General features: G+C 40.1%; 1 protein-coding gene across 1 annotated transcript in view; it reads left to right on the top strand.

The window, feature by feature from the left end:
• The window catches only part of ncapd3 (non-SMC condensin II complex, subunit D3), an 85,862-nt gene that overhangs the window by 20,328 nt on the left and 41,628 nt on the right, over positions 1 to 23,906 (top strand). Inside the window, 8 exon segments of the mRNA XM_052040027.1 lie at positions 1,070 to 1,142; positions 9,664 to 9,789; positions 11,036 to 11,288; positions 14,874 to 14,951; positions 15,603 to 15,677; positions 19,286 to 19,359; positions 22,441 to 22,575; positions 23,022 to 23,242. Coding sequence (XP_051895987.1) covers positions 1,070 to 1,142; positions 9,664 to 9,789; positions 11,036 to 11,288; positions 14,874 to 14,951; positions 15,603 to 15,677; positions 19,286 to 19,359; positions 22,441 to 22,575; positions 23,022 to 23,242 — 1,035 coding nt within the window.

Raw genomic sequence — 23,906 nt, 5'->3', positions numbered from 1 at the left:
CCTCCACACTATCCACAACACCGCCGATCTTAGTGTCGTCCACAAACTTACTAACCCAACCTTCCACCCCCTCATCTAAGTAATCTATAAATATCACAAAAAGTATAGGTCCCAGAACCGATCCCTGCGGGACACCACTGGTCACTGCCCTCCAATCCGAGGGCACTCCTTCCACCACAACCCTCTGCTTTCTACAGGCAGGCAGTTCCAAAGCAAGGAACTCCTTAAATATGGAGGCAAAATCTGTATGCAATACTCCCAGTGTGGTCTCATCACAGGCCAAGATTTTTCTACTTTTATGTTTCATAAATTGGGATGCCAGGATCCCCTCTTGTACTGCAACATTTTGTGGCCTCACTCCTTTTAAATAATAACTTGATTTTTCATTCTTGATTCCAAAGGGGATAAATGTACATTTTCCCACAGTGTACTCCATCTTCCATCTTGTATCATCAGCAAATTTGGTAAAGTACACCAAGTCCTTCATCCAAATGGTTAATGTACATTGTAAATAGCTAAGACCTCAGCCGTCAACTCTTTCTGAATTGCTGATCCAAAAATGACCCATTTATCCCAACTCTTTGTTTTCTTTTAGTTAGTCAGTCTCCCATCCATCATTCCATCCATTTAGCCAGTTCCCATCCATGCCAATATATTACCTCCAAACCCATGCACTCTTGTACAGTAGCCATTTATGTACAACCTCATTGAATTCCTTTTAGAAATCCACATATGCCGCATTTATTATGTGTGCTTTATCCTTTATCTGTACTGGTTATATACCAAATGTAGGGAATATTTTGTATGGGGAATAAGTTACGCAGAAGTGAAAGTGGCTAATTAATCAGAATCAGGTTTATTATCACTGACATATGTCATGAAATTTGTTGTTTTGCGGCAACAGTACAGTGCAAGACATAAAAATTACTGTAAGTTACAAAAAAAAATAGTGCAAGAGGATAATGAGGTCGTGTTCATGAGTTCAAGGACCGTTCAGAAATCTGATGGTGGATAAGGAATCACTTTATACTAGGTGCTGTTTTGACTTTGTAAAACATTTTGTTTGCAGCTACATTGTGGATGAGGTGAAAGAGACTGCATTGCCTGTACTTCGAATTTTGCTTCAACACATCTGCGCTAAGGTTTGAAACTTTTTACAAATTGTATATTACAGTTGAAAGTTGGAAACAAGTGGAAACTTTTAGGTTCCACATAACATGTTATTCCATATTAGGTGTATCATATTAGAACATGAAAAGAGAGATTAATCTATTATACGTAGTTCTCTGGAAGAAAGTGTGTTTGCCTCCACTCTGCTGTAAAATTACAGTTTGGGTGGTTTTTTTGGGGGGGGTTAATCTTTAATTTAAGTTTTCTAGTTACTAACACCAAAACCACTGGAAAATTTATTTTCCGGATTCAGCACTTCAGAATCATTTCAGTCGGGTGCTTAAATAAAATAGAGCCTCACTTCTTATTTGCATGCCTGAGGTTATCACAATGAATTCCTTCTACACCTTCTTCCTGCATGATCGTGGTATCTGTCCTGAAGGTTTAGCATTACCTTCAACAACTATTATTTAGCACCACACAGTTTTAATGATCTTGATCTGCTTTTATCCATATCATGGTGAATAGTTTACAACTGGTTCATTTATTACAGGAACAAATTTCTGTTGAAGCAGCTAGCTCGCTTTGAAAATTCCATTTCTGTTTTCAATTTAAGATTTTTCTCAACCATCAAGTATGATGTTTTGAAATTGAATATGAAAATAAAACCTTTTAATAGTTAAATGTAGTCAATTGGAAAGGGACAAGTTTAATGGGATGAGGACAGATCTGGCCCTAGTAAATTGGAATCAAAAGCTTGGTGGGCAGAACTATAATTAAATAATGGGAAGCCATTAAGATGGGGCATTCCAGCTTTAGTCTAGGTACATTCCCATGAAGGAGAAAGCAATGGAAATTAAAGCTAGAGCTGTTTGAATGACTAAAAACGTAGAAGTAAAATAGAGCAGAAGTTTGACCACAAAGGCTGGTGACAACAAGTTCAAAGGGGAAGTGAACAAGAAAGGCAGAGGCAAAGGGAGTCTGGTAAAAGATTAGCAGCAAACGTAAAGGGAAATGCAAAAATATTCTACAGATGTATGAAGAGGAAGAGGTTTGTGAAATGAGAGGTGGGTCCAATCAGAGACCAAAAGGGAAATCTCTTCAGTAAGGCAAAGGATGTGGCTAAGACGCTAAGTGAATACCTTGCATCAGTCTTTCCTGGAGTCTATGCAAAGGATGTAGTAGAAATTCTGACTGGGCTAAAAATTAATAGAGGTGGCATTGGATAGGTCAACTATACAGAAAGTGGATAAATCACCAGGTGTAGATGGGATACACTATAGGTTGCTAAGGGAGCCAGTTGCTGAGATGCCAGACATAATCTTCTAAATGTCTTTAAATTCATAGGGTGGTACACATGAAAATTGGAGCAGAAGTAAGCAATCAGACCCTTCAAGCCTGTCCTGCCATTTAATATGATCATGGCTGATCTGTGTTGGTCTCAACTCTTCTGTGCCATTTCTCCATAGCCCTCTATTTCTCAATCTTATCCACCTCCACTTTAATACTTCTAATGTTCCAGCTTTTCACCACCTGCCAGGACAAAGAATTCCAGAGATTCACCACCCTCTGCAAGAAGAAATTTCTGTAAACTTTAGCCCCTTATCTTGTGGTGTTACCTTGTTTGACACGCTCCCACTAGTGAAAACATCCCAGCATCTACCCTGTCAAGTCCCCTGAGGATCTTTTATGCTTGAATAAGTTCACCCCTCATTCTTCTAAACTCCAAGAAATACAAGGTAGCTGAGGATTGCAAAAATATTGCATGCTTGTTCTTTAAAGGTCTACAGATAAATACAGAAACTATATTTTAACTTTAGTGGTGGATAAGTTTTAGAAATAATAGAGGGACAGGATTAATGACCACTTGGACTTGGCTGTACATAGCCCTATTTCCAAATGTGCAGATAATTCAAAACTTGAAAGTAACAGTGAACTGTGGTGATAAAGATAGTAATAGGCATCAAGAATATATAAACAGCCCAGTGGAATTTAGTACTGAGAAGTTTAACATGTTAAATCTTGATAGGAGGAATGAAAAAAGGCAATATAAACTAGAGGGTATGATTCTAAAAGGGCAAGATTAGGGAGTTCTGGCAGTATTTGTACATAGATTGCTGAACATGGCAGGCCAGGTAGAAAAACTAGTTAAAAAAGACAGGTATTGGTTTGGTCACAACCGGAATATTGTGTCCAGTTTTGGGTGCCTTGCTTTAGGAAGGATGTAAAGGCTTTGGAGAGGGTGTAGAAGGCTTTTACTAAAATGATTCCGGGGATGACGGACTTCAGTAGTGTGAATAGAGTGGAGAAACTGGGATTATCCTCCTTGGAACAAAGGCTATAAACAGAGAGAGATTAAAATGTTCCCATCAAGAACCAGGGGACATAGACTGGAGGTGATTGTCAAAAGAGCCAAAAGTGACATGAGAAAGAAAGTTTTCTGCACGGTTAGTGGTCAGAAAGTAGAGTGCATGATGGACGTGGAGGCAGATTCAATTGTAGCTTTTAAAAGGGAACTGAGTAAGTATCTAAAAGGAAGTATGTACAGAACTTGTAGGGAGAGATTGGGAAAGTGGGACCAGCTGGATTGTTGTGTAGATACAGTACAGACTTGGTGGACAAAATGTCCTCCTTTCCTGCTGCAACTGTTCGGTGTTTCACTCAATTTTTGATCCTGCATGTTCTCAGTGTAAACCATATTTACATGCATCTTAGCAGATACAAAGCGCTGGTGTGTATACGTTGTATAGGTGTTGACAATCATTTGATTAATTTACACCTGTTGTAGCCTAGGTAATACCACAGTCAATTTGCACAAGTAAAATCCTACAGGCAGCTGACAAATGGCAGACCAGATTTTCAGTGATTAATTAAGACATGTATGTTGTCAAGGTGCTGGGAAAACTCTCCTATTAATAGATCTGTGAAATTATTAAAGATGCTTTTATTTATCATTTCATGCAAAAGATGACAATGACGATGAAGCCATCTCTCAATATTGAAATATCATTTTAAATTACATGCATGAGCTCGTAGAGAGGTTTGAATTCAACATCTTCTGACTCAGTGAGCGCAATTAACAGAGCCAAGCTTGTACATAATCCCCTGAGCCTGACTTGTTTGCCTTGTCCTTCTGCCTTGGCTGCTTTGAGTTCTTACTGGATGGATTTCACTTCCAATAAAACAAGTTAACTATATACAAGCTGGGTACTGGGCTCTTGTACATTACCCAATAAACAATCCACAGCTTTTCTTTGTGCCTTTTTATTTATTATTCATACATGTGTGAATGTCATTGGCAAAGCAAGCATTTATTTCCACCTCTTAATTACCTTCAAGAATGTGGTGGTGACCCTACTGCACTGCATGTCAAGGTGCTCATAAGATGCTGTTGGCTATATTACCCTGCTCCAACTTGATAAGAAACCTCACTCATGCCCATTCCTTGACAACCTTCTGCTATAGTTATAATCTGAAGTTGAGTTTATTGTCATGTGCACAAGTACATGCAATTTCTAAACTTGCTTGCAGGAGCATCACAGGTGCATAGCATCATATACTATAAGCATTCACAGGAAAAACATAAACATTAATTATACAAAATTTTTTACAAGAAAGCACACGATTAAAACAAAAAAAGTCAATTTTAGTGTAAAAAGATCAAAGTGGTTATAGTGTTGTTAAATTGTAGTGATTAGGGTTATGGTGGTTGGTTCAAAAACTGAATGGTTGAAGGGAAGTAGCTGTTCAACCTGGTGGTGTGGGACTCCTGTCTGATGGTAGCTGTGATGGTGGGGATCTTTGATGACGGATGTTGCCTTCTTAAGGCAGTGCCTCCTGTAGATACTACCAATGGTAGGGAGGGATGTGCCTGTGATATGTTGGGCTGAGTCCACTACTCTCTGCAGCTTCTGATGTTCCTGCGCCTTCGAATTGCTGTACCAAACCATGATGCAGCCAGTCAGCATACTTTCAACAGTACATCTGCAGAAGTTTGTTAGAATGTTCGGTAACAAGCTGAACCTCCTTAACCTAAGAAAGTAAAGACGCTGGCTGGTCTTCCTTGTGATTGCATCTATGTGCTGGGATCAGGACAAGTCATCCGATATGTTAATGCTCAGGAATTTAAAGCTGCCGACTCTCTCCATCACCGATTTCCCCCAATGCAGACTGGCACATATTCGCCCTCCTTCCGCTTCCTGAAGTCAACAATCAGCTCTTTAGTTTTACTGGTGGAGCAAATAGTGATGGAGCTTGAAATCTTTTTAATTTTGGGAACCTGCAGTTCTATTGTTTCCAAAGCATTTCCCGTCATGATCTAACTTGCTCATTATTCTGACTCTGAAATCACTGTTCCTTCCTCATTGCTGGGTCTGTCTAAATTGTGCAAATCTCAACTCAAGAGCATTGTGAGAGTGTCTTCATCAGAAGCATTGCAGGACTTCAAATAAGTGGCTCGCCACCACCACCTTGAGGGCACTTAAGGATATGCACCAAATTCTAGTCTTACCACTAATACCCATGCTGCAAAATGAATATATATTTTTTTTTAAAAAGTCCATTTTATAGAAAGGATACAGAGACAAAAAAGGTACAAAATTAAATAAAATGGGATGTCATCAGAATTAAGAGGTCATACCTGTCAGAGAAGAATGAACAGATGGGGCTTGCTTCTATATAAAGCACGGTACGGCACGGTAGCATAGCAGTTAGCACGATGCTATTACAGCGCCAGCGAGCAGGGTTCGATTCTCATTGCTGTCTGTAAGGAGTTTGTACGTTCTTCCATGTCTGCGTGAGTTTCCTCCCACATTGCAAAGACGTATGGGTAGGTTAATTTGGGTTTAAAATGAGCAGTGTGGACTCGGGCCGGAAGGGCCTGTTACCACACTGTAAAAAAAAAATTTTTTAAAAATCTATAGATCTTGGGTGATGTGTTTTGGGTTGTTAAAGATTAGTAAAAGTTTGAGAGGATAGGTCAGAAGTTAGATATAGTAGGTGCTGGAAGCTCTAGAAAAATGGAAAATACTGAAAGTACTCAACTGGTTTGGTAGGATCTGTGGAGTGAGAAACAGAAAGTTAATCTCTGGGATTTTCCACTGCCCCCACCTTAGATGTAACACCTGCCCCAACACCACCTCCATCAGCTCCATCCAGGGACCCAAACTGTCCTTTCAGGTGAGGCAGGTGCACCTCCCCTAATATCATCCACTGCATTCAGTGCTTCAAGCGTGGCCGCCTCTACGTTGGCGAGACCAAACACAGACTAGGTGACGATTTCATAGAACACCTGTGCTCTGTCCGTAACCATGATCTGCATCTCCCCGTTGCCAGTCACTTCAACTCCCCCTCCCACACTATCACTGATATGTCAGTCCTCCGCCTCCTCCACTGCTAGGAGAAGTCCAAACGCAAACTGGAGGAACAACACCTCATTTTCTGTCTTGGGACCTTGCAGCCTAATGGCATGAACATCAAGTTCTCCCACTTTAAGTAAACAAAATCCCTCCCTCTGTCCCCCCATCCCCCAACCTTGCCTCTTTTGTTTCTTCCCTTTTCTAACCTATCTCTCTTTTATTCCCCTGCCATTTTTTTCTCTCTCCTTTTCCTCTCCTCCCCTCCCGCCATACCCCTGCCTCCATACCTTTGACCCACCCCCCAGTGGATCTGCTGTCCCCTCCTCCCCGCACCTGCCCATCACTGTCTCTTACCTGCATCTACCTACCACCACCTTGTGCCCACCCCACCTCCCCCTTTTTTGTCCACCTATCACTTCTCTATTTCCTCCACCCCCCCCCCCCCCACCAATATATTGGGCTTCTGCTTTTCTAACCTTCAAGGAAGGGTCCTGACCTGAAACGTTGATCATCTGCTGTCCTCTATGGATGCTGCCTGACCTGCTGAGTTCCTCCAGCACCTTGTTGTTTTTCATCAGAAAATTAATCTTCCTAGTTGATGACTTACATCAGAACTGGGAAAAGTTGGAGCTAAGAAGAGTTTTCCCCCCCCCCCCCCCCCCCCCCCCCCCCCCCCCCCCCCCCCCCCCCCCCCCCCCCCCCCCCCCCCCCCCCCCCCCCCCCCCCCCCCCCCCAAGTTGCAATTGGAGATCTACCATTTCTCACATTTACTGTTGATTGGATGTGGAGATATTTCCTTGTGTCACAGACCACAATTAGGGGCTATAAGCATGAGATAGTTAGCAGTAAATCCATCAGGAGATTCAGGGAACAGAGAGAATGTGGAAGCTCTAGCTTACAGTGAGGTGGTTGGAGATCCATTTAAAATGCATCTGGATCAACTGGGAAAAGAAATAGAAATATACGTTGATGGTGTTAGATGAAGAAAGGTGTAAGGGGATACGTGCTTTGCATTAGCACTGACATGCATAAACCTTAATGGGATACCATTAGTCACAGCCCATTTGTGTCCCATAAGGAATTTAAATAGTATTTGTCGCTCAGTAAGTCATATAGAAGGCTGCAAGGAGATATTTAAAATTTTGAACGAGGTGGCAGAACTATGGCAGATGGTTTAAGCATGAGATTACTGCATTTGGCCACATAAGATCAATTTCATTATTTTCTAAATGATTAAAAAGTAGTCATGCCGGTTAATCTGCAGTAGCACAACTTGGCGTGTTATTTTAACTCTTTAATGGACATAAATGGCAAAAAAGTGTTTTTTTTTGTTGAAAATAGAGTCCCTACCCAGCAGTGTGTGCTGGAATAACTCCCGTGTTTGGTAAACTTTGACCCCACGTGAGAAAACATTGGGGACCTGGAGGCCAGTAGTTCTACCTGAACTTTCCGCGTGGGCCGTTAATTGTCTAATTTCTGGAAGTACCCATAAATGAATTGGACTGATGTTCTGCTGTTACGTAAAAATGCATGAAATGCAAAATTATGTTCAAGAATTCTTAAGTTCTAAGAATTAAATGTTAAAAAAAATCAAACATCTGCTGCTTCGCTTATTATATAATGAACCTTCATTAATTGGAGGAAGATTTTGATTATTTTGATTAACTCACCCTCGTTGGATGGGACTGCCAGAGTGCGTGATCGATCTGTAGCATTGTTTGCTGAGCAGCTGGGAGAAATTGTTTGGGATGAGCAGTGCTTGATTACACAGTAGTATTGAAACCAGATTGATAGTCTGAGCCCTGCTGAACCCAAAGATTTTAGTGTACATGATTTCATTCACTTGGGTGAATGATGCCAATGAGTTCCAGGAAAATAGTCTAGAAACTCTGTCAGTGAATATGACTAAGCAATTTGAGATTTGTTGCAAATGCTGGGGTAAGGTACCTTTGTGGATGGGCAAGAACCTTCATTGCAGCAACAGAAATCTGAGAGGGGTAATTTAGGAAATTATGGATGTGCAAAATGGCAAGACCTTGGAGTGATTTAAATGCAAGAATGTTAATTTAAAATTGCATCTCATTAGGAGATACTATGGTGGTGTTGTACTTTAGACCATTCAAAACTGTTGGTAAATTATTATTGTTTTACAGGGTGATTAAAAACTGCAGTTTGGTAATCACACAGCCTGAGTAAAAAGCTTGGTGGTGTTTGAAAGATTTGATCTTTGTACACAGATTATTAATATGTGAAAACAAAATCAAGTCTAACAGATCGTTGGCCTTTACAACTAAAATATTAGGTTATACGGAAGGAAGATTTGCTGCAACTATATTAAACCCTGGAGTTCTGGATACAGATCTGACTTCCAGATCTTAGAAACAGTGGTTCAAAACATACTTTCCTTGTGTCAGCAGCTCCATAGAGCATTTCGTCAGTGGCCTGTAAATTGCCACACGGAGGTCAGATGCCAATGCATCTGATGTCGGCTTCACTGCTGGATCCTTCTGTGCGTGGAATTGCCAACTTAACCTTTAATCATTATAATATTTAAATCCCCTTGAATTGCTTTTAAATGTCTCTGATAACCATCCCTCATGGACTGCTTCACCTTGAGGGATGGCCATGGCAGCAAGGTCTGGAGCTCATTTGGACTGAGGGAAAAACATGCAGCCATGAGAGTAAGCAGGATGCATGCTAGATCAACCAGGATCCATCCCCATATACCGGTTTTGGAAGATGTGCAGTGCTGACTGATTGCAGGGATCCATGTCACAGATTGTTCGAAGAAATAATATTTACAGCCTGTAGGTCAAGGGGAGATTTAATTTGAGGCATTTAGGCTTTTGAAGAGTTTATCAAGAATGTTTCTGTTGCTGCAGCAGTCTAGGGTGAAGAGGCATAGTATAATAGGATCTGGTCTCAGGAGAGAAGTTGGGAAGTGCTTCATTGTGTAATGCATCATAGAAGTGTGGAATCCTCCAATAAAAGCTATAAATGTTAGTTCAATTAATATTTTCAAGTCTGAGATTTTGAATTTTGCTAGCCATGGGTGTTGAGGGAAATAGGGGGGTACATTGGATGGAGTTGGGATAGGAAGCAGCTTCAAATTCTTGAATGTCAGAACAAGCTGAAAGGGCTAAATCTTCTCCTGTTGGACCTGTATTGGTATTTGATGTAGTTTTCTATATTGTAGGTGCCAGATAAAGCTGAGTATCGGACCCATGGTGCCCAGGCCCTTGTGAAATTGCTAACAAAGCTTCCTTGTGCGGATTATGTTGCTTTCTTGGATTGGTTCCATAAATATTCACAAAACAGCAAGGTAAGGAAAACTATAAGATATCTTTATTAGTCACATGTACATCGAAACACACAGTGAAATACATCTTTTGTGTAGAGTGTTCTGGGGGCAGTCCGCAAGTGTCGCCAGGCTTCCGGCGCCAACATAGCATGCCCACAACTTCCTAACCCGTACGTCTTTGGAATGTGGGATGAAACCCGAGCACATGGAGGAAACCCACGCAGACACAGGGAGAATGTACAAACTCCTTACAGACAGTGGCCGGAATTGAACCTAGGTCGCTGGCGCTGTAAAGCGTTATAAACGTACATTTATCTTCACTGGTGGAGAGGGTTGCCTGCTCATTTAAGGATCAACTTGATTTTCATTCCATTATTTTTACTAGGAGGATTCTATGAGTGAGTGGCGATCTGCTCCACTAACATGCTGTCTCGGCTGTGAAGATTAAATCTACCTAGGTCTCTTTTTTTTTCGCCACAATGCACATTGTCACAATATATGTTGTGACAACAAGCAATATTTTACCACCTTTTTTCTAAATTCAAATACAAGTATTTCATGATGTGATCTTATTTTTCCTACATCTTTTTATATCTCTGTTGCTTGCCTTCATTTTCTTTCATAGGAGTCAAAGGATCATACAGCACAGAAATGGGCTTGTAAGCCCACCGAATCCATGCCAACTATCGCGCATCATTTAAACTATTCCCCCACTAATCCATTTTATTTTTCTCCTATTCCCATCAATTCCTCCCAATTTCTTTCTTTCGACTTTCTCTACACTATTTAAAGTACAGTTGGCTCTCAATTATCCAGGTAAAGGGAAGGGAGCACGTCTATTCTGCTGCTTATAGGATCTGCTGGGTTAGACTTTGAAATGGGCTTTTACTTTTCATTACATCACAGGGTGCACAGCCCATCAGGTGCACAGTAGCTCCCAGCAGAGCAATCTCATTGGTCCTGTTCCCCTTCCTTTTACCCCTGCAACTTATCCTCTTTTACATCCCCTTTAGTTCCCTTTTGGTTCTTTTGCCACTGACCTACACTAATTTACAGTGGCCATTTAACCTGTCAGCATACCTTTGGTATGTGGAAGGAAACCAAACACCACACAGACAGCACCCAAGGTCAGGATCAAACCTAGGTCCCAGGAGCTGTGAGGCAGCAGCTATGGTTCTCTGGTATTAATGTCCCTCTGAATGGTTAGTGTCTCCTGCATACTCAATGAGAAATGAAATGTATTGTGCCTTGTTTCTCTTGTTTTTAGGTATCTTACAGAAATTTTGCCTTGGATGTAATAATGGCTTTGCTGAAATTACCTGAAAGGGAAGAAGATCTTTCTATTCCGCCAGAGCATCAGAAGTATCTAAGTAACAAGTATTGGATCCAGGTGGTGATCTTGGGTAGATGCTCGGATAAGGCTCCTACAGTCCGGAGCAGGGCACTATCTTGTCTTGCACAGTGTTTAGACTTAAATATTGTAACAGCTTTAGAGTCTGTTCAGGAACTACTGCTGGGAGGTAAGTAGAACTGTAATCCTAGCACCATCTTCAGAACATCTGCACTTTGCACAATGTTGTATCTGACTTTTACAGTGTACATGTAAAATCGGCATGTATAGAAGTTCCAATAGATTGTCAGATTTCTACATTTTGATTTATTCCAGAATACAACATGACTATGTGTATTAGGTGCAGGGGTCGGTCCTTCAAACCTGCACCGGTATTCAAAAGGATCATGGCTGATCTAATTGTAATCTCAACTCTATATTTCTGCCTTTCCATAGTAACCTTGCAGCCCATTGTTTATCAATAATCTTTCAGTTTTGGACTTGAAAATATTCAAAAACTCTGCTTCCACCTTTGAGGAAGAGAGTTTCAAAGATTCGCGACCATTTGAGAAAAATACTTTGCCTCATCTCTGTCTTAAATAAGACCATGAGATATAGGAGCGGAATTAGGCCATTTAGCCCATCGAATCTGCTCCGGCATTCACTCATGGCTGATTTTTTTTTCTCCTCCCTCAGCCCCATTCTCCCACCTTCTCCTCGTAACCCTAACCCCCTTATCAATCCAGAACCGATCAATCTCTGCCTTAAATACACCCAATAACTTGGTCTCCACAGCCCTCTGTGGTAATGAATTCCACAGATTCACCACCCTTTGGCTAAAGAGATTCCTCCTCATCTCAGTTCTAAAGGGATGTCCCTTTATTATGAAGCTGTGCCCTGAGATCCTAGACGCTCTGACTAATGGAAACATCCTCTTCATGTCCACTCTATGCAGGCCTTTCAGTATCTGGTAGATTTCAATGAGATCCCTCCTTGGGTGATCCCTTATTTGGGTGATTAATTCCACCCCCCTCCCTCCAATGGGTGACCCCTTATTTGTAACCAAAGAGCCCTAATTCTTCATTAAATGAAAATATACTTTTCAAGGGGTTTGATAAGTGACAATCAAGTTAGCTCTCTCACTTCTGAACTGCAGTAGATACAAACCTAGCCCATACAACCTTTCCTCATAAGATAACCCATCTGTTCTGGGTGTCAGTCTAGTAAAACTCTGAACTTCCAACTTATCTACATCATCCCTTGAATGAGGTGACTATTTCTGCACACAGCACTTCAATTCCCCACCCAATAATAACATTCCATTAGGTTTCTAATAGCTTGTTGTAGCTGCATACTAGGCTTTTTCAAATCATGCGCTAAACCACATGGATCCCTTGGCATCTCAGAGCTCTGCAATCTCTCATCATTTAGGTAGTATTCTGTTTTTTCATTTTTCCTGCCAAAGTGAATAATTTCACTTTATTTTTTCCACATTATACTCCATTTGTCAGAGCTTTGCCCACTCTCTTGGCCAATCTATGTTCCCTTTGTCACTTCCTTGATTCCTCTTTGCAACTTACTTTCCTCTACCTATCTTTTGATCATTTTAAACTTAGTATCTATTACCTTTTTGGTCCCTTTGTGCAAGTTATTTATGTAAATTGTAGAAAGTTGAAGCCCCATGACCCATCCCTATGGCACACCTTGTTACATCTTGTTATCTGTAAAAAAAAAGACCCATTTATGCCAGCTCTCTGCTTCCCGTTGGCCGCTCTTCCATCCATGCCATAATGTTACCTCCTACTTTACGAGATATTATTTGTTCCAATAGCCTAGTGTTTATCTGGATAGAATGGAGCTGTATCATAAAGATGTGACAAAATAACTTATTTTCTTCCAAATGTTTTAATGCCAAATAGCAACAGAAAGTGTTGGAATTGTTCAACTGGCTGGGTGGCAATTATAGAGAGAAATGATCTTTGTCTCAACATTTACCTAACCTGCTAATTACTTAAAGCATTTTATATTTTAAACCTTCTGACCTGATGATCACTCCTCCAAGTTTTGTCTCACCACTTGTTCCACCCGGTCCACTTCTTTCTCCAGATCCAACAATGACTCCCTCCTTGTTGATCTGGAAGCATAGGGATCAAGGAAGTTCTAAATACGTTTCAGAAAGTCCACCCATTTGTCGATTATTCCAACCAGTACTGGGTAATTTAAGCCCCTAAATATAACCACTAATGATTCTTACATATTTCTGTCATTCTTCTGCAGATTTGCTTTTCCACCCATCTCTCTCATCATCTGGTGCCCTGTAGAACACCTCCAGTTGCATATCTCCTCCCTTCTCTGTAGTCTTTTACAAAATGGATTGTGCACTTGACCTCTCAAGCAATATTGTCTCTCTCCATCACTGTTATAAGTGCACTATTTATTTATTTTTGTAATTTATAATTTTTATGTCTTTGCACTGTACTGCAAAACAACAAATTTCATGTCATATGTCAGTAATAATAAATCTGATTCTGATAAGTATTGCTACGACTTTATTCTCCTTCCTGTCTTTTCTGAACAACCTGCATCTTGCAATGTTGGTGTAGAATTTGTTATGATTATCACCACTGTATCATAATCCCACATGGTTACTTGTGTTTGCAGCTCACCCAACTATTCACTATGCTTTGCCTATTTATGCACACACATTCAAATCTGTCTTTGCATTCATTTCAGTGTCTGCTCGTATCTAACACTCCCATTCCTTTGTGCACCTCATTCCTTTTTTCTATTGCTATATGCTGATGTCCATGCATCTGCCAATTTAATTTAAACCTTCTCCAAATATACAAGTGAACCCACCTTCTAGAATATTGGTTGCAGACATATTAAGTTGTAGTATGCCCATGTTGAACTGATCCAAATGCCCCAAGAATTAAAAACCTTTCCTTCTACGCCATCGAGTATCCTGAAGTTCCCACAAGGTGCTGGAATTGCAATCAATAGGCTTAAACTATCTCCTCATGTTTTAAGAAACCTGTAATCCCTTTCGGACATTCTTGCTAATTGTGCACTTCTTAATTTAACATTTTTTTTAAATGCCTCCATTGCACTTCTTTCCCCAACTTCACTGATTTTCTGCACTTTACCTAATTCTAGTCTGCACCAAGCTCCATTCCAATGAGGATGCATCTACACTTTATCAGCAAAAGGTACTACTTATACAGTCTCAAGCCTAGGCTGACAGTAATTATCAGATAACCAGTTTTAGCAATGACCAAATGTTGAATTGTTTTAGTACAGCCAATAGTGAGAGGGCAACCGCAACACACCTATCCCTTTGCAAGGGGGATAAGATGAGGTGTGTCCAGGAAAAACCACTGATGTTGGAATGGCAGCAGTTTTCCTTATTTGGACCATGTTTAAAATCTCTCACTAGTGTCATGAAATAGCAATTTTCCCCCCACTAAGATTACAATAGTAGTTTGAACTGAGTTGTACTGCATACTAAAACATTTTGTGGAAAGCTAAAGATCTATTTTGGAACCTTTAATGCTTAAAACTCTTTCCTAGAGAAATAATTAATGTCATTGTCATTCTCTTCCAAAATTGCCCAGAATGTGAAAGTCTGCAATACTTTGAGAGACTGCAGATAAAGTAGATGCATCTTAGTTGGTCTTTTCACTGTTGGAATGCTGAAAAATATTGTTTGATTGCAAGTGCAAGTTAAAGATATTGTTAACAACTTCATCTGCTTATACATTTGATAATCTTTTAGCCACAAAAAGTCTACACAAGACCCTGGATACACCAGAATCCTCTGAAGTCACAGAAAATGGTGATTTATTAGTCACTGGTGAGCACAATAACACTGATGAAATTCCAAATTTATTCCGTAGTGCTTGTAAAACTGATGAGCAAAATATTCTTTCTCATCAAAACTTTTTTTTCCCATTTAAATTTTGCACAGTAATAATCATTTATGGAAGAACTATATCAAGAGATCATATATAAACTGCATACAAGCTTTGTGTTTATCTTTTGTCTTGATTATGGTAATAGCTAATGGATTGTAGGTTAGTTATTCATGAAAACTAATGAATTCAAATTGTGATTGTGCTGAGGGGCCTCTGTTATTTTGGTGCTTACAATCGTCTTACATTAACTTATTGGCAAGAATAATTAGAAGTATTTTGTATTTGGTTGGTGTGATGAAGAGGACAAGATTGTCAAGGAATTGTATTTAGCTGTTTAATTGTTATTGGTTTGCCTACCACTTCTTAAACATTAAGTTACTCCGAGTTTATGAGTGTGCATATAGCTTTGGAGCCTTTCTGAACTATGGGCGTGGTTTAAACTGACTTTATAATTAAAGTACAGGAATCGCATCCTTATCCTGCCTTTAGCCGTCTTGTTTACTTGAGTGGCATCACAGTAAAATTTAGATTAGAAAAGGTTTCGACTACCATTCTTAATTTGTTTTCTTTTAAATATTTGACATTTTTAGCCACCACTAGCCAAAGCAGGGATGCATTAAAAAGTATTGAGGTCACGGATGCTGGGGATTCGACAGTCAAGAATGGTGAGCACACAAAATTATCTTTGTGAAATGTATTATTGATGCAGGTCTTGGACTGAAGTAGTTGGTAATGACAATGAAAGGGGAATGTCCCCAACCGTTTCAGTGTTCCTTGAGTGTCCACCACTGCCACAACAACCCATCCTTTGGTCTCTTTACCCACTGCAATTCCTGACTTGCTTATGTGGTCCAAAATTGTCTCAGTAAAGGAAGCATGTTGAAAATCGGAGAGCTGCCACTTTGACCTCTGGCCCTGATGGGATATTGAATTTCTTGCACATCTTGTGACGTGAGGGTACTGTGCAAAACCATGCAACAAACTGAGATGTGTAATCCTTACGCATGTGAATTTTGTACATCACGGATGTAAGAAAATCACTTCCTTGCAGAAACTGGCATGGTTCACCCAACTGGTGCAATTTTAGCTTCGTGTCTCCAAATGCTTTAAACTTTATAGAGCATCTGAGTAAAACATCCTTTGGTGTTGATTAAACTGTAGTGCAATTTAAAGTGCTGATGCTCTATATTTAAAGCATAAGCCCATAGTTTAATGTGTAAAATAAATAACTGGGAATTCCAGCTAATAAATTTCTTATGAGCAGTTTGAAATGAGAATATAGCATTACGCTGGTTAATCTTTCATGGCTGGAAAACTTTTAAGTTCGTGAAGACATGATAATGAAAATATTCATATACACAAACGGCTAGTTAGCAAATTTGAGCCTTGCAGAATTAAAGGTCAGTAACAGTATTGATAGGAAATTTGCTTAAAAGACAGGAAATAGAGGGAAGTGAGGAATGGTTGTTTCTAAAAACAAAATCAGAAAATATTAGAAAAAAGCTCAGCAGGTCAGGCAACATCTGTGAAAAGAGAAACAATCAACCCTTTGTCAGAATTGAAAAAGGGTGGCACGGTGGTGCAGCAAGTAGACCTGCTGCCTCACAGCTCCAGTGACCCAGGTTCAAACCTACCTCTGGTGTTGTCTGTGTGGAGTTTGCACATTCTCCCTGTGACCATGTGGGGTTCCTCCCACATTTCAAAAACATGTGCGTTGGTAGATTAATTGGCTGCTGTAAGATGCCCCCAGTATGTAGATTAATGTTTGAACCCTAGGGATATTGATGTGAATGTGTGAATAGGTTCCAGGGAAGGTTACTGGGGAAATAAGATTGCTCTGAGAGGCAATAAAGACTTGATGAGTAAAAATGGCCTCCTATGCCAGAAGGAAACATGGAAATATGCTCTAGTGGGTTACCAGAGGGATTACTGCTGGAGCCCCAGCTGTTCACATTCTGTAGCAATGATTTGGTTAAAATGACCAAGTGTAATATTGCTGTAAGTTTGCTGATGATACTGAGTAGTGTGGAAATTTGGGTTGAGGAGAATACGGGGAAGCTTCGGGTGGGGGGGGGGATATAGACAGTAGTTATAAGGAGAGGTTGGATTGGCTGGGTTTAATCTCACTGGAAGGTAGGGGGCTGAGAGGTAACCTTGTAGAAATTTATAAAATTATGAGGGGCATAGATAGGATAGATAGTCTTTTTCCCAGGACAGGGGAGTCTAGAACTAGAGGGTACAGGTTTAAGATGAGAGGGGAGAAATTTAAAGGAGGTCTGAGGGGTAAGCTTTTCTCACAGAGAGTGGTGAAAATTTGGAACAAGTTGCCAGAGGAGGTAGTGGAGGCAGATATTATTACAATGTTTAAATGACATTTGGACAGGAAAGGAGTACAGGGATACAGGCCTAATGCAGGCAAATGGGATTATCGTAGACAGACATCACAGTCGGTGGACTGAAAGGGCCCATTTCTGTGCTGTACGTTTTTTATGATTCTATGGTAAGAAATACTTGTGATAGACGGAGAGCAACAAAGGTTTGCCAGAATGATTTCTGGAACTGTGGGATTAGTGGGTGGGTAGGTTTGTTCTTTGGGATATGTTAAGCAAACAGGGTCTATTTCTGTGGAATATAGGAGGCTGGGGTGTGATTTCATTCTGCTTAGGGGTCTTGACAGAATAGACTCGGGGATAATGTTTCCTTCACTGCAATATCAAGAACTGGGGATCGTAATTTCAAAACAAGGAGCTAATGATTCTGGATTGAGAAAAGAAAGTTATTCACCCAGAAGGCAATGAGTCTGGAATTCTCTACACAAGAGGGCTGTAGAGTTCCAGTTGCTGGGTATATTCATAAATCGATTGGTTTTTGGATATCACAGGATGAAGTGATATGGGCTTGGTGCAGGAAAGTGGCACCAAGTAGAAGTTCACATTATCTTATTGAATGGCAGAGCAGGCAGAAGTGATGGACTGGCCTACTCCTGCTTCTGTTTCATATGTGGGTATAAAATGATAACTTTAGCAGAAAGAATAAGAAGACAATATAAACTAAATGCCACTGTTCTAAGAGAATGTGCAGGAGCAGCAGGTCCTGGGTGTTTGTATGTATAAATCTTTAAAAGTGGCAAAGCACGTTGAGAGTGATTAGTAAAGTTTATGGAATTCCGGTATTCACAGAGGCGTGAAGTACAAAAGCAGGGAACTTTTGTTGAACCTGAGTAAAATACTGGATTACTAGTGGAGTACTAAGTCCAGTTCTGCTCACATAACCTCCAAGAAGAATGTGAAGTGCCTGGAAAGAGTGCACCAAAAAATGTAATAGAATGGTTCCGGGGATGAGGTCGGAATGGAAAAACAGGGATTATTCTTGTTGGAGAAATGAAGTTAAGGGATGATTTTAATAAGGTCTTGCCAGTCTGTGATTAGTCTATTAATCCATGATCTCCCTTCCACAGCCTCCCAGTCCAGATGAAGGATCTCAACCCAAAACATTAACTGTACATTTCCTTCCACATGCTGTCTGACCCGCTGAGTTCCTCCAGCAGTTTGTCTTTTGCTCCATGATTAGTTTAGATAAGGTAAATTGAGTGAGGCTGTTCAGGAAATATTTAAGATCTTGGGCAACAGTTACAAGCAGTACATGAAGACAAACCTTTTTTTTCACTCAGTGGATGCAATCTGGATCATGCTGCCTGCAGGGAAGGTAGACACTAAATTAATCAAGACGTTTGAAAGGGAACTGAATAGCTTCTTGAGCTAACCGTACAGATTATTCTATGGAGAAAGAATGGGGAAATTGAATTGAAGGGATTCCTCTACTTGGATCTGACAGGAAGTCTGTGGGTTAGATAGTGGTCCACAACACCATAATAATTACAAGCAATGTCTATGTTACAGTCTTTTGAGTAATGGAAATTTGCCCTTACAGAATTAATAAATCACTGCCCAAAAATTTGAGATACGGAATTTATGTGGGGGGGGGGGGTAGGGGGGGAGAAAAGTAAATAAATTTTATTTTCAATTTGCATTTCTTGATACTTGCGCAGGTGACCAGCTTTGTGTTATGGAAAATTAAGATACTATCTTCCAGGTACAGACCCCCCCCCCCCATAACGCAGGGGTTGCGTTTATGTGACTATTAACCAAGCTGTTTTATGTATATAATGTCCTATTTACTTGTTAGTAGTTTAAATCAGTCCTGAGCAATCAAGATGTTTTAAAGCACTTGTAATTCATCATTAATGAAGCTATGTTACATTTCTCTTTGACAGTGACAGAAATTATGTCAATGTTACGAGTGAGGGCTGGTGATGAAAGAACCATCGTAAGGAAATCAGCCATTCAGGTAGTGTGGATGTACAATCATTGTACTGATTATTTGTTCTTATCAGGGTTCTTCTTGTCTTTAGATGATGAATGGAAAACCGAACTGAGACAAGTTATTGGATGCGAGTGTGGAAACAAAGAATAGCCCAATCTCTCATGTACACAACTTTTCAATCCACTGGTACCCTCCTAGAACTCAACAAGTTTCCAAAAACTTGAACTGATGGCTCCACTATCTGTAGAGCCACTTCCTTTAAACCCCATGAATGCCGGCCATTGGGTCCTGGCAATGACCATGTCCAACAATGTAGATAGTTACCTCTCCTTGACATTTGGTGGTAATACCATTTCAGAGAACCCCACCGTCATCACCTTAAGGGTCACCATATAAATACTGTAGCCACAATAGCAGGGTCAAAAGCTGGATATCCTGTGGCAAGTAACTCTCCTCATGACACCCCAAAGTTTTTTCCAATCAACAAGACACAAGTCAGAAATTTGATGGTATGTTCTCCACTTTTATGTGTGAGTATTGCTTCAACAATACCTTAGGACTCGCGACTTTCTGGGACAAAACTGCCTACTTCATCGGCAGTCCGTCCAACACCCCAGACATTCATTCTCTCTATTAACATGGCTGCAGCATGTACTGTCTGCACAATGCAATGCAGTTACTCCCATTGATTAAAAAGTACCACGTTTCACTTGGCTCAGTGGAGCAGTTGGATGTAATCAATGCAGTAAAGCACTCCGTGTGTAATTGCCACCTTTCCTTTTCCTGCTGCTTTCAAGCCCTGCCCCACCATTCTGCCCCCACCCCGTGCTGATTCGTGGTAAAGAAGGATTCTTGGCAACAGGCAGCAGAACAGATGTTTCATCTCACCATCGGACCATACTTGTACTCTGAGACTCTCCTTGGAGTCTCCTTTTTGGAGGTTTCCATGGTAACCACTGTAGAAGCAGAAGAAAAGAATTGCACAACATGAATCTACTTTGCCTTGGAGGTCAATTCATTGTCAGAGTAACATGACGGCTAAGGCATCATCCAAATCATTTCATAATCAAATGCACCACTGCAGTAAGACTATCATTTTTAATAGGAAAAGGATTACCTGATGTATGGTGGGACTAAAGCTTTTGCTTGCATGCCCAAATGACATGCGTGACATTAGCAAGGTTTCTGGGTGCAGAGTATGCAAAGACAGCGGCTGCCATACCAGTGTGACTGCTCTCTGCACATTGAAGAATGTTACCTGTCCTTCTCTGATGTGTAGCAAAGCATGAGCAGCTGCCTTGAATTGAATGTAGTCCTTTTGGGAAACATGTGGATCCCATTTCAAAACTGAAATGGAAGCACTAAATACTGAAAAGATTCAGTAGCTGAGGCTAAGTATTTCCAGCATTTTCGATTTTTTTTAATCCTCTGCAGCTTTTTGCATTTTGATTCCTGTTTTAAAGCTTCCTGAATGTAAATCATTCTAATGCTGTTTCAAACTTGTATCTAATTTTGTGATTTTTTTTCATTGAGCAAGTTCAGATTTGGCACAAGCACTTTGCAGCAATATTTTAACAAACCAAAAATAGATGAGATGTAATTTCTAAGCAGGTTATTACTCACACACACAGATTTTAGTAACCCTATATTCCCCTGCAGCAGTGCTACTTAAAGACCCATCACTCTGCCGCATTCTTCGTCCTTGTATCTGTGATCTATCAGTGTAAATTCTACTGAAGTACTCTTGCAATAAGAGACCAATATTCTATTTATCTTAATTACTTGTTGTAGCTGCAAGCTAACTTTGGGGAGTCCTCATCCAAAAATACAATCTCTGAACCTTGGCATCTAATAATCTCACACAATTTGCTATTCATTTACCAAGCAGAATAAGCTTTCATTTGACTTTGTACTCCATCTCCATTATTTTGTCCACTCACTTTATCTGTATTTTTTGCAGTTGCTTTCTCTCCTTTTCATTATTTGTTTTCCCAGCTGTCTTTGTGCAGTACTCAGTCCCTTCATCCATCATTAATATAGATAGATCAGGCGCCAGCACTGGTACCTGACTATACCATGTTGAAGCTTGCCAACTTGAAAATTAACTGATTATCCTAATGTCTATTGACCAACCTTTTGTCCATGCCGATATGTTCCCTCAGCACTGTTTCCTGGTGCTGTAACCTTTATGTAGCACTTTATTGAATGCCTTTGTCAATCCAAATGGTGCACTCCTTAGACGATTGGGATCAAGAGCGCCTTGCTTACCCTCTGGTTCTTTGGACTTTGATGTGGCTGATAAGGCTAATGTGAGACTTGCAGACAACCATGGTTGGGGAAGGTCCTTGAAGGAGCAGGTGGATGGGTAGTTTAGGAGGTGGTGCACTCCTTCGACATGTACACTGGACTTCTACTTGCTCCTGATAAATGTCTGTATGTTTTCAATGCCCTGCTGGCTGCGCCTTCTCCAATTTTGGCAGTTGTGGACTAGTTATTCGGAAGAGTCAGTGAAGGTGTTGCACTTTTTCCTAGGAGACTTTGAGCACATTCTTAAATCTCTTCCTCTGCCCACCTTGTAATTTCTTACCATGTTGGAGCTCTGAATACACTCTGTTTTGGGTGTTGGACATGGGAATGACATGACGTGCCATTGGAGCTGTTTGAGTGCAACTGGGGCTTTGGTACTAAAGCTGTTGGGAGCAGATGTGATACCTACATCTGTGGATCCCCTACGATTCTTTATTTACTCTCCCACTCTCTCAAAAAGCTTCTAAAGCAAGGGCTATTGTGCAAAACTAGTTTTGTATACCTCCTAATGTTTTACTATTGCCTCTGCAATGAAAATCGCCATTGATTCATTAATTATTTTAAAGCAAAATCAAAGGCAAATACTTTCAATATCATTTTTTTGTTTATGATACATGGTGTACATTCTTTCTAATTTTAACATAAAACGAATTCATTTGTATTTTCTTTTAACAGCTTTCAACCAGACAACATTTGTGCACAGTAAACTGCATGTTGAACACCAGTTAGTGTTTAATTGGTCTTTCAAATCTTGATGTTTAGATATGCTGGTAAATCATTTGTGTTATGTACTTGTAGGTGCTTGTAAGCATTTTGAAACAGAACATTGTCTTCTGCACCCAAGATGATCTGTCTGTATTACAAGACCGTTGTCGAGATCCTGCCCCATCTGTCCGCAAGCAAACACTGCAGTCCATCACAGATCTTCTGTTGGTATGTCTTCTCTTTATAAAATATTGTTTTAACTATTGTGAGCTGTGGGATCTGGTTAGATATGGAGCTAATAAGAGAGGATCACATTGAGCGAGAACATAAAAAATTATTTTGGGAAACCTTTCTTTTATACGTAACCATTTCATTTCTTTCAACGTGACAAAATATCATTAATTATCAGAATAATGAGGTATGCCAGAATTGGGAGGAATGGGCTTGGGATGTGATACTCACTAAGCTTATGGTTAGTACCATTAGATCTTAAATTTCTCTTTTAGATAGAAGTAGAACCTTGCAGTCCAAGATTACCTGTACCTCGGTACAAGTGACAATAATAAACCAATACCAATACCTTCAATTGCATTGTTGTTTAGTTTGAAATTTATTGTGCACATTTATAGGATTTGCGATTACACCCTAAGAGTCAGATTGTATGTTTCTTGCAGGCTCAACCCAGTAATGCAATGCTGCAGAAGGCTTGGATGAATGGAGTTATCCCAGTTGTAATTGATTCTGAGAATTCTATCCAGGAAAAAGCACTGGAGTATATGAATCAAGTGATAATACAGCAAATCAAGAACTACAGGCAGTTCAATGATGAAGACAAGTACCAAAGATTGGCCTGGGATGTTTTAGCACTTCTTGCACTTGAGTATCAGGAGCTTTGGTAAATACCTCTTAGGATCTATTTTATATGTTTCTAATTGCAAAGGACTTTATCAGTTGTCTTTTGTATTGCAAAGATAAAAGTCAATAAATGCCAGTGTGGAATGAGGCTTTTCAGCTGATCTTCTATTTTCTGGTGATTTGAGAGAGCTATTCATTAGTTCTCAAAACCTTGCAAAATTTTCCTTCTTGAAAGCTGTTATTGTTATAAGTTCGGTTTGATATAAATGAATAGCGGGAATTTAACAAAACACTGGCAAATTCCCAAAAGATCAGGCAACTGTAGAAGTTGATTGTAACATGGAATGTTGCTGCCTTTCCTCTTCATAATTTGAACTCTGCATATTAACAGTATTTTCCATTCTTACTTCATTTTTGGTAGAAAATGAGGCTATTCAGAGGATTCAATAGTTGCATACATGAGGAAAATTTACCAGCTACGAGCTTGGTAGTGTCTGTTTATTTGTGCAGTTTCAGAGCTGGGAAGCTTACAGTGCTATTGTAATATTGTTTATGTCCAATCAAAAATCTCAAACCAATTTTTGGGTTTTGATGTGAGTAGTAATACAAGAACCACAGGTTTCAGATGGGGAATGATCCAAGATCTGCTGCAGTGTATGTCATTGTACTAAAAACATTCTGTTGAAGTTAATGAAACTGAAAAG

This window comes from Pristis pectinata, chromosome 27, assembly GCF_009764475.1.
Source record: "Pristis pectinata isolate sPriPec2 chromosome 27, sPriPec2.1.pri, whole genome shotgun sequence".
Classification (NCBI taxonomy): domain Eukaryota; kingdom Metazoa; phylum Chordata; class Chondrichthyes; order Rhinopristiformes; family Pristidae; genus Pristis; species Pristis pectinata.
The sequence above is the reverse complement of the archived record's forward strand: the minus strand, read 5'-3'. Positions and strand labels throughout refer to the sequence as shown.